Genomic DNA, 12,818 nt, shown 5'->3' on the forward strand with positions numbered 1-12,818 from the left:
ACATGGTCATTCTGGATCTCTGTAGTTACAACATGGGTCATTCTGGATCTCTGTAGTTACAACATGGTCATTCTGGATCTCTGTAGTTACAACATGGTCATTCTGGATCTCTGTAGTTACAACATGGGTCATTCGGGATCCCTTTAGTTACAACATGGGTCATTCTGGATCTCTTTAGTTACAACATGGCTCATTCTGGATCTCTGTAGTTACAACATGGTCATTCTGGATCTCTGTAGTTACAACATGGTCATTCTGGATCCCTTTAGTTACAACATGGTCATTCTGGATCCCTTTAGTTACAACATGGTCATTCTGGATCTCTTTAGTTACAACATGGTCATTCTGGATCCCTTTAGTTACAACATGGTCATTCTGGATCCCTTTAGTTACAACATGGTCATTCTGGATCTCTGTAGTTACAACATGGCTCATTCTGGATCTCTGTAGTTACAACATGGCTCATTCTGGATCTCTGTAGAATCATTGTGATGTCAAATGAATGATACCACTGATTTGTCTGTCTTTCAGCCATCAACTTTATAGTCTCTTTTCCTTGCAAATGCATAAGACGAACCTTTCCTCCTTGTTTGAACCAAACCATACGGCCTCATATTGTTGATGTGTGTGTTCTGTCTCTGTGTGTTCTGTCTCTGTGTGTTCTGTCTCTGTGTGTTCTGTCTCTGTGTGTCCTGTCTCTGTGTGTCTCTGTGTGTCCTGTCTCTGTGTGTCCTGTCTCTGTGTCTCTCTGTGTGTCTTGTCTCTGTGGGTCCTGTCTCTGTGTGTCCTGTCTCTGTCTGTCTCTGTGAGTCCTGTCTCTGTGTGTCTCTGTGAGTCCTGTCTCTGTGAGTCCTGTCTCTGTGTGTCCTGTCTCTGTGTGTTCTTTCTCTGTGTGTCCTGGTCTCTGTGTGTCCTGGTCTCTGTGTGTCCTGTCTCTGTGTGTGTCTCTGTTCTCTCTGTGTGTCCGTGTCCTGTCTCTGTCTGTGTGTCTCTGTGTGTCTCTGTGTGTTCTGTCTCTCTGTGTCCTGTCTCTGTGTCCTGTCTCTGTGTGTCCTGTCTCTGTGTGTGTCCTGTCTTTGTGTGTCTCTGTGTGTCCTGTCTCTGTGTGTCCTGTCATTGTGTGTTCTGTTCTGTGTGTATCAGGTGTGAGGTGGACCTGTCCAGTGTTCTACCCAACCAGTCTCAGCTGTTCACGCGGGTTCTGAAAGAGGGAAAAGGTCGTGTGGTCTTCCTGATCGCTCTGAGCACGTGTAGTGGCGTCTCCATCTCCGACATGTGTGCCCCGCCCCTCGAGGAGCCTCAGGAGAGAGAGAAAACTCTGGAGAAATACGTCAGTACTGTCATATAATATTAATATACCTCCTCTGTTATAGAGACATCAGTACTGTTGTTTTACTGGGTCAGTCCTGGAGCAGCCCTCCAAGTGATATTACTGTCTGTAATGTGTTGTTTTACAGGGTCAGTCCTGTCTGTAATGTTGTTTTACAGGGTCAGTCCTGTCTGTAATGTTGTTTTACAGGGTCAGTCCTGTCTGTAATGTTGTTTTACAGGGTCAGTCCTGTCTGTAATGTTGTTTTACAGGGTCAGTCCTGTCTGTAATGTTGTTTACAGGGTCAGTCCTGTCTGGGTTTTACAGGGTCAGTCCTGTCTGTAATGTTGTTTTACAGGGTCAGTCCTGTCTGTAATGTTGTTTTTACAGGGTTTTACAGGGTCAGTCCTGTCTGTAATGTTGTTTTACAGGGTCAGTCCTGTCTGTAATGTTGTTTTACAGGGTCAGTCCTGTCTGTAATGTTGTTTTACAGGGGGTCAGTCCTGTCTGTAATGTTGTTTTACAGGGTCAGTCCTGTTAGTTAACAGACTCTATTTCTGATGTTGTTCCACAGGGTCAGTCCTGTTAGTTAACAGACTCTATTTCTGATGTTGTTCCCCTCTCAGAGTTTCAAAAGTTCCTTCAGGAACCTCCGGGATGTTGGTTTCCTTCAAGTTAAGATTATCAAGGCTACTGATCTGTTGGCAGCTGATTTAAATGGTATGAAGCACTTCACTCTGAACTTCTTCATTTCACTGTAGAACTAGATATATCCTTTAGTGTTGCACTATATTTTACCACAAAAGCTACTGTATATAGACACTAACTCTGGCTGTGTGTGTGGTTGGGTGGGTGTCTGTTGCAGGGAAGAGTGATCCGTTCTGTGTGTTGGAGTTGGGGAACGACAGACTGCAGACTCACACCATCTATAAAACCCTCAACCCCAACTGGAACAAAGTTTTCACCTTGTCAGTCACACACCTGCTTTTTACCCTCTTAGTTTCCCTTTAAACATGGGATTTAACGTGGTGTTACACATCTGTCATTTTAAAGATGTTCTGTTGTATTACCATATTTCTCACACCAGTCGATGGTCAGTTGCCATGTAAACCACCCATCTAATCCCAGGTTAATATTCCAGTCGATGGTCAATTGCCATATAAACCACACATCTAATCCCAGGTTAATATTCCAGTCGATGGTCAGTTGCCATATAAACCACCCATCTAATCCCAGGTTAATATTCCAGTCGATGGTCAGTTGCCATATAAACCACCCATCTAATCCCAGGTTAATATTCCAGTCGATGGTCAGTTGCCATGTAAACCACCCATCTAATCCCAGGTTAATATTTCAGTCGATGGTCAGTTGCCATATAAACCACCCATCTAATCCCAGGTTAATATTCCAGTCGATTGTCAGTTGCCATATAAACCACCCATCTAATCCCAGGTTAATATTCCAGTCGATGGTCAGTTGCCATATAAACCACCCATCTAATCCCAGGTTAATATTCCAGTCGATGGTCAGTTGCCATATAAACCACCCATCTAATCCCAGGTTAATATTCCAGTCGATTGTCAGTTGCCATATAAACCACCCATCTAATCCCAGGTTAATATTCCAGTCGATGGTCAGTTGCCATATAAACCACCCATCTAATCCCAGGTTAATATTCCAGTCGATGGTCAGTTGCCATATAAACCACCCATCTAATCCCAGGTTAATATTCCAGTCGATGGTCAGTTGCCATATAAACCACCCATCTAATCCCAGGTTAATATTTCAGTCGATGGTCAGTTGCCATATAAACCCCACATCTAATCCCAGGTTAATATTCCAGTCGATGGTCAGTTGCCATATAAACCCCACATCTAATCCCAGGTTAATATTCCAGTCGATGGTCAGTTGCCATATAAACCACCCATCTAATCCCAGGTTAATATTCCAGTCGATGGTCAGTTGCCATATAAACCACCCATCTAATCCCAGGTTAATATTCCAGTCGATGGTCAGTTGCCATATAAACCACCCATCTAATCCCAGGTTAATATTCCAGTCGATGGTCAGTTGCCATATAAACCACCCATCTAATCCCAGGTTAATATTCCAGTCGATGGTCAGTTGCCATATAAACCACCCATCTAATCCCAGGTTAATATTCCAGTCGATTGTCAGTTGCCATATAAACCACCCATCTAATCCCAGGTTAATATTCCAGTCGATGGTCAGTTGCCATATAAACCACCCATCTAATCCCAGGTTAATATTCCAGTCGATGGTCAGTTGCCATATAAACCACCCATCTAATCCCAGGTTAATATTCCAGTCGATTGTCAGTTGCCATATAAACCACCCATCTAATCCCAGGTTAATATTCCAGTCGATGGTCAATTGCCATATAAACCACCCATCTAATCCCAGGTTAATATTCCAGTCGATGGTCAGTTGCCATATAAACCACCCATCTAATCCCAGGTTAATATTCCAGTCGATGGTCAGTTGCCATATAAACCACCCATCTAATCCCAGGTTAATATTCCAGTCGATGGTCAATTCCCATATAAACCACCCATCTAATCCCAGGTTAATATTCCAGTCGATGGTCAATTCCCATATAAACCACCCATCTAATCCCAGGTTAATATTCCAGTCGATGGTCAATTCCCATATAAACCCCACATCTAATCCCAGGTTAATATTCCAGTCGATGGTCAGTTGCCATATAAACCACCCATCTAATCCCAGGTTAATATTCCAGTCGATGGTCAGTTGCCATATAAACCACCCATCTAATCCCAGGTTAATATTCCAGTCGATGGTCAGTTGCCATATAAACCACCCATCTAATCCCAGGTTAATATTCCAGTCGATGGTCAGTTGCCATATAAACCACCCATCTAATCCCAGGTTAATATTCCAGTCGATGGTCAGTTGCCATATAAACCACCCATCTAATCCCAGGTTAATGTTTCAGTGAATGTTTCTGCTGTATTTATATCCATGTGTGTGTGTTGTCCAGCCCAGTAAAAGACATCCATGATATTCTGGACCTGACCATCTTTGATGAGGATGGAGACAAAGCACTTCCTGGCCATTCCTCTCCTGGTTATAAAGTGGCCATTCCTCTGCTTTCTGTAAGTTATAAAGTGTCCATTCCTCTGCTTTCTGTGAGTAGCATAGTGGCCATTCCTCTACTTTCTGTGAGTAGCATAGTGGCCATTCCTCTGCTTTCTGTGAGTAGCATAGTGGCCATTCCTCTACTTTCTGTGAGTAGCATAGTGGCCATTCCTCTGCTTTCTGTGAGTAACATAGTGGCCATTCCTCTACTTTCTGTGAGTAGCATAGTGGCCATTCCTCTGCTTTCTGTAAGTTATAAAGTGTCCATTCCTCTGCTTTCTGTGAGTAGCATAGTGGCCATTCCTCTGCTTTCTGTGAGTAGCATAGTGGCCATTCCTCTGCTTTCTGTAAGTTATAAAGTGTCCATTCCTCTGCTTTCTGTGAGTAGCATAGTGGCCATTCCTCTACTTTCTGTGAGTAGCATAGTGGCCATTCCTCTACTTTCTGTGAGTAGCATAGTGGCCATTCCTCTACTTTCTGTAAGTAGCATAGTGGCCATTCCTCTGCTTTCTGTGAGTAGCATAGTGGCCATTCCTCTACTTTCTGTGAGTAACATAGTGGCCATTCCTCTGCTTTCTGTGAGTAGCATAGTGACCACTCCTCTACTCTCTGTGAGTAACATAGTGACCATTCCTCTACTTTCTGTGAGTAACATAGTGACCACTCCTCTACTCTCTGTGAGTACCATAGTGACCATTCCTCTACTTTCTGTGAGTAGCATAGTGTCCATTCCTCTACTTTCTGTAAGTAGCATAGTGTCCATTCCTCTACTTTCTGTAAGTAGCATAGTGTCCATTCCTCTGCTTTCTGTAAGTAGCATAGTGGCCATTCCTCTGCTTTCTGTGAGTAGCATAGTGGCCATTCCTCTACTTTCTGTGAGTAGCATAGTGGCCATTCCTCTACTTTCTGTGAGTAACATAGTGTCCATTCCTCTACTCTCTGTGAGTAACATAGTGACCACTCCTCTACTCTCTCTGAGTAACATCCTCTACTCTCTTTGAGTAACATAGTGACCACTCCTCTACTCTCTGTGAGTAACATAGTGACCATTCCTCTACTCTCTGTGAGTAACATAGTGACCACTCCTCTACTCTCTGTGAGTAACATAGTGACCACTCCTCTACTCTCTTTGAGTAACATAGTGACCACTCCTCTACTCTCTGTGAGTACCATAGTGACCACTCCTCTACTCTCTTTGAGTACCATAGTGACCACTCCTCTACTCTCTTTGAGTAACATAGTGACCACTCCTCTACTCTCTGTGAGTAACATAGTGACCACTCCTCTACTCTCTGTGAGTAACATAGTGACCACTCCTCTACTCTCTGTGAGTAACATAGTGACCACTCCTCTACTCTCTGTGAGTAACATAGTGGCCTTTCCCAAAGTCTCTGTGAGTAACATAGTGACCATTCCTCTACTCTCTGTGAGTAACATAGTGACCATTCCTCTACTCTCTCTGAGTAACATAGTGACCATTCCTCTACTCTCTGTGAGTAACATAGTGACCATTCCTCTACTCTCTGTGAGTAACATAGTGACCATTCCTCTACTCTCTGTGAGTAACATAGTGACCATTCCTCTACTCTCTGTGAGTAACATAGTGACCACTCCTCTACTCTCTGTGAGTACCATAGTGACCACTCCTCTACTCTCTGTGAGTAACATCCTCTACTCTCTGTGAGTAACATCCTCTACTCTCTGTGAGTAACATAGTGACCACTCCTCTACTCTCTGTGAGTACCATAGTGACCACTCCTCTACTCTCTGTGAGTAACATAGTGACCACTCCTCTACTCTCTGTGAGTAACATAGTGGCCTTTCCCAAAGTCTCTGTGAGTAACATAGTGACCATTCCTCTACTCTCTGTGAGTAACATAGTGACCACTCCTCTACTCTCTGTGAGTAACATAGTGACCATTCCTCTACTCTCTGTGAGTAACATAGTGACCACTCCTCTACTCTCTGTGAGTAACATAGTGGCCATTCCTCTACTCTCTGTGAGTAACATAGTGACCACTCCTCTACTCTCTGTGAGTAACATAGTGACCACTCCTCTACTCTCTGTGAGTAACATAGTGACCACTCCTCTACTCTCTGTGAGTAACATAGTGACCACTCCTCTACTCTCTGTGAGTAACATAGTGACCACTCCTCTACTCTCTGTGAGTAACATAGTGACCACTCCTCTACTCTCTGTGAGTAACATAGTGACCATTCCTCTACTCTCTGTGAGTAACATAGTGACCATTCCTCTACTCTCTGTGAGTAACATAGTGACCACTCCTCTACTCTCTGTGAGTAACATAGTGACCACTCCTCTACTCTCTGTGAGTAACATAGTGACCATTCCTCTACTCTCTGTGAGTAACATAGTGACCACTCCTCTACTCTCTGTGAGTAACATAGTGACCATTCCTCTACTCTCTGTGAGTAACATAGTGACCACTCCTCTACTCTCTTTGAGCAGTGTGAATCCTCTGACATATTACACTATGTATTTTCATTAGATGAATGGGAGTTCAAGTCAAGAGGGCCTTACAGTCCAGTCATGTCTTCACCCTCTGTTTCCAGTAATCCACTGTTCCAGCTTAGTGTTGGTCTCTGTATATTACCTGTACATTACATTACACTCTCTGTCCCCTCCAGATCCACAATGGTCAACCGATCTGCTGTCCCCTGAAGAAAGAGGATCTGGTGTGTCTGTCTAAAGGAAGCATCTTCCTAGAGCTGGAGCTCATCTTCAACCCAGTGAGTCCAATCACACTGTCTGATGCCCCTCCAGTCTATTCTGTTGGCCAGGGCCCATAGGGTATAGGTGGCTGTTCTGTAGGGTCATCTGGACCGGTCCTGTCAGATACTGTACTGTAGGGTCATCTGGACCGATGGGCCGGTCCTGACAGATACTGTACTGTAGGGTCATCTAGACCGATGGACCGGTCCTGACAGATACTGTACTGTAGGGTCATCTGGACTGATGGACCGGTCCTAACAGATACTGTACTGTAGGGTCATCTAGACCGATGGACCGGTCCTGTCAGATACTGTACTGTAGGGTCATCTGGACCGATGGACCGGTCCTACCAGATACTGTACTGTAGGGTCATCTGGACCGATGGACCGGTCCTAACAGATACTGTACTGTAGGGTCATCTGGACCGGTCCTAACAGATACTGTACTGTAGGGTCATCTGGAATGATGTTTTATACAGATGGACCAGTCCTGTCAGATTGTGTGTGTGTGTGTGTGTGTGTGTGTGTGTGTGTGTGTGTGTGTGTGTGTGTGTGTGTGTGTGTGTGTGTGTGTGGAACAACCTGTGTCTTCCTCCATCTCTCTCTATTTAAACAGGAACAACCTGTGTCTTCCTCCGTATCTCTCTCTATTTAAACAGGAACAACCTGTGTCTTCCTCAGTCTTTCTCTCCAATTGCTCTTAAATACAAGTAAAACTAAATGCATGCTCTTCAACCGATCGCTACCTGCACCTACCAGCCTGTCCAACATCACTACTCTGGACGGCTCTGACTTAGAATACGTGGACAACTACAAATACTTAGGTGTCTGGTTAGACTGTAAACTCTCCTTCCAGACCCACATCAAACATCTCCAATCCAAAGTTAAATCTAGAATTGGCTTCCTATTTCGCAACAAAGCATCCTTCACTCATGCTGCCAAACATACCCTTGTAAAACTGACCATCCTACCAATCCTTGACTTTGGCGATGTCATTTACAAAATACCCTACTCAACAAATTGGATGCAGTCTATCACAGTGCAATCCGTTTTGTCACCAAAGCCCCATATACTACCCACCAACCTGTACGCTCTTGTTGGCTGGCCCTCGCTTCATACTCGTCGCCAAACCCACTGGCTCCATGTCATCTACAAGACCCTGCTAGGTAAAGTCCCCCTTATCTCAGCTCGCTGGTCACCATAGCATCTCCCACCTGTAGAACACACGCTCCAGCAGGTATATCTCTCTAGTCACCCCCAAAACCAATTCTTTCTTTGGCCGCCTCTCCTTCCAGTTCTCTGCTGCCAACGACTGGAACGAACTACAAAAATCTCTGAAACTGGAAACACACTTATCTCCTCACTAGCTTTAAGCACCTAACTGTCAGAGCAGCTCACAGATTACTGCACCTGTACATAGCCCACCTATAATTTAGCCCAAACAACTACCTCTTTCCCAACTGTATTTAATTTATTTATTTTGCTCCTTTGCACCCCATTATTTTTATTTCTACTTTGCACATTCTTCCACTGCAAAACTACCATTCCAGTGTTTTACTTGCTATATTGTATTTACTCTGCCACCATGGCCTTTTTTGCCTTTACCTCCCTTCTCACCTCATTTGCTCACATTGTATATAGACTTGTTTATACTGTATTATTGACTGTATGTTTGTTTTACTCCATGTGTAACTCTGTGTCGTTGTATCTGTCGAACTGCTTTGCTTTATCTTGGCCAGGTCGCAGTTGTAAATGAGAACTTGTTCTCAACTTGGCTACCTGGTTAAATAAAGGTGAAATAAAATAAATAAACAGGACCAACCTGTGTCTTCCTCCATCTCTCTCTATTTAAACAGGAACAACCTGTGTCTTCCTCCATCTCTCTCTCTATTTAAACAGGAACAACCTGTGTCTTCCTCCATCTCTCTCTCTATTTAAACAGGAACAACCTGTGTCTTCCTCCGTCTCTCTCTCTATTTAAACAGGAACAACCTGTGTCTTCCTCCATCTCTCTCTATTTAAACAGGAACAACCTGTGTCTTCCTCCATCTCTCTCTATTTAAACAGGAACAACCTGTGTCTTCCTCCGTCTCTCTCTCTATTTAAACAGGAACAACCTGTGTCTTCCTCCATCTCTCTCTCCATTTAAACAGGAACAACCTGTGTCTTCCTCCATCTCTCTCTCTATTTAAACAGGAACAACCTGTGTCTTCCTCCATCTCTCTCTATTTAAACAGGAACAACCTGTGTCTTCCTCCATCTCTCTCTATTTAAACAGGAACAACCTGTGTCTTCCTCCATCTCTCTCTCTATTTAAACAGGAACAACCTGTGTCTTCCTCCATCTCTCTCCATTTAAACAGGAACAACCTGTGTCTTCCTCCATCTCTCTCTATTTAAACAGGAACAACCTGTGTCTTCCTCCATCTCTCTCTCCATTTAAACAGGAACAACCTGTGTCTTCCTCCATCTCTCTCTATTTAAACAGGAACAACCTGTGTCTTCCTCCATCTCTCTCTATTTAAACAGGAACAACCTGTGTCTTCCTCCGTCTCTCTCTATTTAAACAGGAACAACCTGTGTCTTCCTCCATCTCTCTCTATTTAAACAGGAACAACCTGTGTCTTCCTCCATCTCTCTCTATTTAAACAGGAACAACCTGTGTCTCCAGATTTAAACAGGAACAACCTGTGTCTTCCTCCATCTCTCCATTTAAACAGGAACAACCTGTGTCTTCCTCCATCTCTCTCTATTTAAACAGGAACAACCTGTGTCTTCCATCCATCTCTCTCCATTTAAACAGGAACAACCTGTGTCTTCCTCCATCTCTCTCCATTTAAACAGGAACAACCTGTGTCTCCATCCTCCATTTAAACAGGAACAACCTGTGTCTTCCTCTCTCTCCATTTAAACAGGAACAACCTGTGTCTTCCTCCATCTCTCTCTATTTAAACAGGAACAACCTGTGTCTTCCTCCATCTCTCTCTATTTAAACAGGAACAACCTGTGTCTTCCTCCATCTCTCTCTCTATTTAAACAGGAACAACCTGTGTCTTCCTCCATCTCTCTCTATTTAAACAGGAACAACCTGTGTCTTCCTCCATCTCTCTCTATTTAAACAGGAACAACCTGTGTCTTCCTCCATCTCTCTCTCCATTTAAACAGGAACAACCTGTGTCTTCCTCCATCTCTCTCTCTATTTAAACAGGAACAACCTGTGTCCTCCTCTCTATTTAAACAGGAACAACCTGTGTCTTCCTCCATCTCTCTCTCCATTTAAACAGGAACAACCTGTGTCTTCCTCCATCTCTCTCTCTATTTAAACAGGAACAACCTGTGTCTTCCTCCATCTCTCTCTCCATTTAAACAGGAACAATCTGTGTCTTCCTCCATCTCTCTCTCCATTTAAACAGGAACAACCTGTGTCTTCCTCCATCTCTCTCCATTTAAACAGGAACAACCTGTGTCTTCCTCCATCTCTCTCTATTTAAACAGGAACAACCTGTGTCTTCCTCCATCTCTCTCTATTTAAACAGGAACAACCTGTGTCTTCCTCCATCTCTCTCTATTTAAACAGGAACAACCTGTGTCTTCCTCCATCTCTCTCCATTTAAACAGGAACAACCTGTGTCTTCCTCCATCTCTCTCTATTTAAACAGGAACAACCTGTGTCTTCCTCCATCTCTCTCTCTATTTAAACAGGAACAACCTGTGTCTTCCTCCATCTCTCTCTCTATTTAAACAGGAACAACCTGTGTCTTCCTCCATCTCTCTCCATTTGACTTCTGTTTTCATCTTGTGTTTTTAGGTCAGAGCAGCTATCAGAACATTTAAACCAAAGGAGAAGAAATTCATGGAAGACAATCCAAAGTTTTCTAAAAAGGTTTGCTAAATGAATCTCCATAGTTAAAATATTGCGAAACAGGCAGCCATTTTGTGTTGATCTCAGCATCTTTTTAAGGTGTGTTTCTGTATTCGTTCCAGATGTTGGCACGTAACGTGTACCGCGTGCGTAACCTTTACAGAGCAGTGCAGTCCACATGCCAGTACATCAGCAGCTGTTTCCAGTGGGAGAGTTTCCAGAGGAGTCTCATAGCCTTCCTGGTGAGGCAGTCACCCTTTTCAACATCTAAACACAGCATTACCAAACTACATATACTGTAGTATAGCAGCACCATCTACAGTGTCTCCCATACAACCAGAATCCCTAGCAGGGGGTTCCCCATTTCCAGTCAATAGGTGTTCTCAATATGGGAATCTATCTGTCTCTGTCTCTGTCTGTAGAAGTCAGCCTCTCAAATGTCATATTATATATATACAGTGTTGTAACGATGTACAAATGGTTAAAGTACACAAGGGAAAATAAATAAGCATAAATATGGGTTGTATTTACAATGGTGTTTGTTCTCATATTCATTCAGGTGAGTGCCTTTCCAAAACATGTCCAATCAGTGTAATTTACCACAGGTGGACTCCAACAAAGCTGTAGAAACATCTCAAGGATGATCAATGGAAACAGGGTGCACCTGAGCTCAATTTCATCTCATAGCAAAGGGTCTGAATACTTACGTAAATAAAGTTTACGTAAATTTAGGTTTTACATACATGCAACATTTTTGAAAAAACTGGTCTTGCATTGTCATTATGGGGTATTTAGTGTTTGATTGAAGAGGGGAAAAACGATTTAATCAATTTTAGAATAAGGTTGTAACGTAACAAAATGTGTAAAAAGCCAAGGGGTCTGAATACTTTCCCAATGCACTGTATCCTTTTAAAAGATATTTTCCTTCATTACTTTCTAACTCTCCCACCCCTCCCTAATTAGAGTAAACTAATGGACAACAACGCTCAGGCTTCTACTTCCAGCTTCTACATACTATATACACTCTACATACTATATACACTCTACATACTATATACACTCTACATACTATATACACTCTACATACTATATACACTCTACATACTATATACACTCTACATACTATATACACTCTACATACTATATACACTCTACATACTATATACTACATACTATATACATTTACATACACTCTACATACTATATACACTCTACATACTATATACACTCTACATACTATATACACTCTACATACTATATACACTCTACATACTATATACACTACTACATACTATATACACTCTACATACTATATACACTCTACATACTATATACACTCTACATACTATATACACTCTACATACTATATACATTTACATACTATATACACTCTACATACTATATACACTCTACATACTATATACACTCTACATACTATATACACTCTACATACTATATACACTCTACATACTATATACACTCTACATACTATATACATTTACATACTATATACATTTACATACTATATACATCTACATACTATATACATTTACATACTATATACACTCTACATACTATACATACTATATACACTCCACATACTATATACATTTACATACTATATACATTTACATACTATATACACTCTACATACTATATACACTCTACATACTATATACATTTACATACTATATACATTTACATACTATATACACTCTACATACTATATACACTCTACATACTATATACACTCTACATACTATATACACTCTACATACTATAACACTCTACATAC

The 12,818-nt window shown here is 42.2% G+C and overlaps 1 protein-coding gene across 5 annotated transcripts in view; it reads left to right on the forward strand.

The window, feature by feature from the left end:
- Window positions 1-12,818, forward strand: part of mctp2b (multiple C2 domains, transmembrane 2b) — a 91,936-nt gene that overhangs the window by 49,590 nt on the left and 29,528 nt on the right. For all 5 annotated transcript variants that reach the window (XM_042317103.1, XM_042317102.1, XM_042317105.1 and 2 more), the window contains 7 exons: window positions 1,144-1,330; window positions 1,936-2,029; window positions 2,175-2,277; window positions 4,332-4,446; window positions 7,079-7,180; window positions 10,970-11,044; window positions 11,146-11,265. In XM_042317103.1, the coding sequence (XP_042173037.1) occupies window positions 1,144-1,330; window positions 1,936-2,029; window positions 2,175-2,277; window positions 4,332-4,446; window positions 7,079-7,180; window positions 10,970-11,044; window positions 11,146-11,265 (796 nt within the window). The remainder of the gene's footprint in view (window positions 1-1,143; window positions 1,331-1,935; window positions 2,030-2,174; window positions 2,278-4,331; window positions 4,447-7,078; window positions 7,181-10,969; window positions 11,045-11,145; window positions 11,266-12,818) is intronic.

The sequence above is a fragment of the Oncorhynchus tshawytscha genome, unplaced genomic scaffold, assembly GCF_018296145.1.
Source record: "Oncorhynchus tshawytscha isolate Ot180627B unplaced genomic scaffold, Otsh_v2.0 Un_contig_1501_pilon_pilon, whole genome shotgun sequence".
NCBI classification, from domain to species: domain Eukaryota; kingdom Metazoa; phylum Chordata; class Actinopteri; order Salmoniformes; family Salmonidae; genus Oncorhynchus; species Oncorhynchus tshawytscha.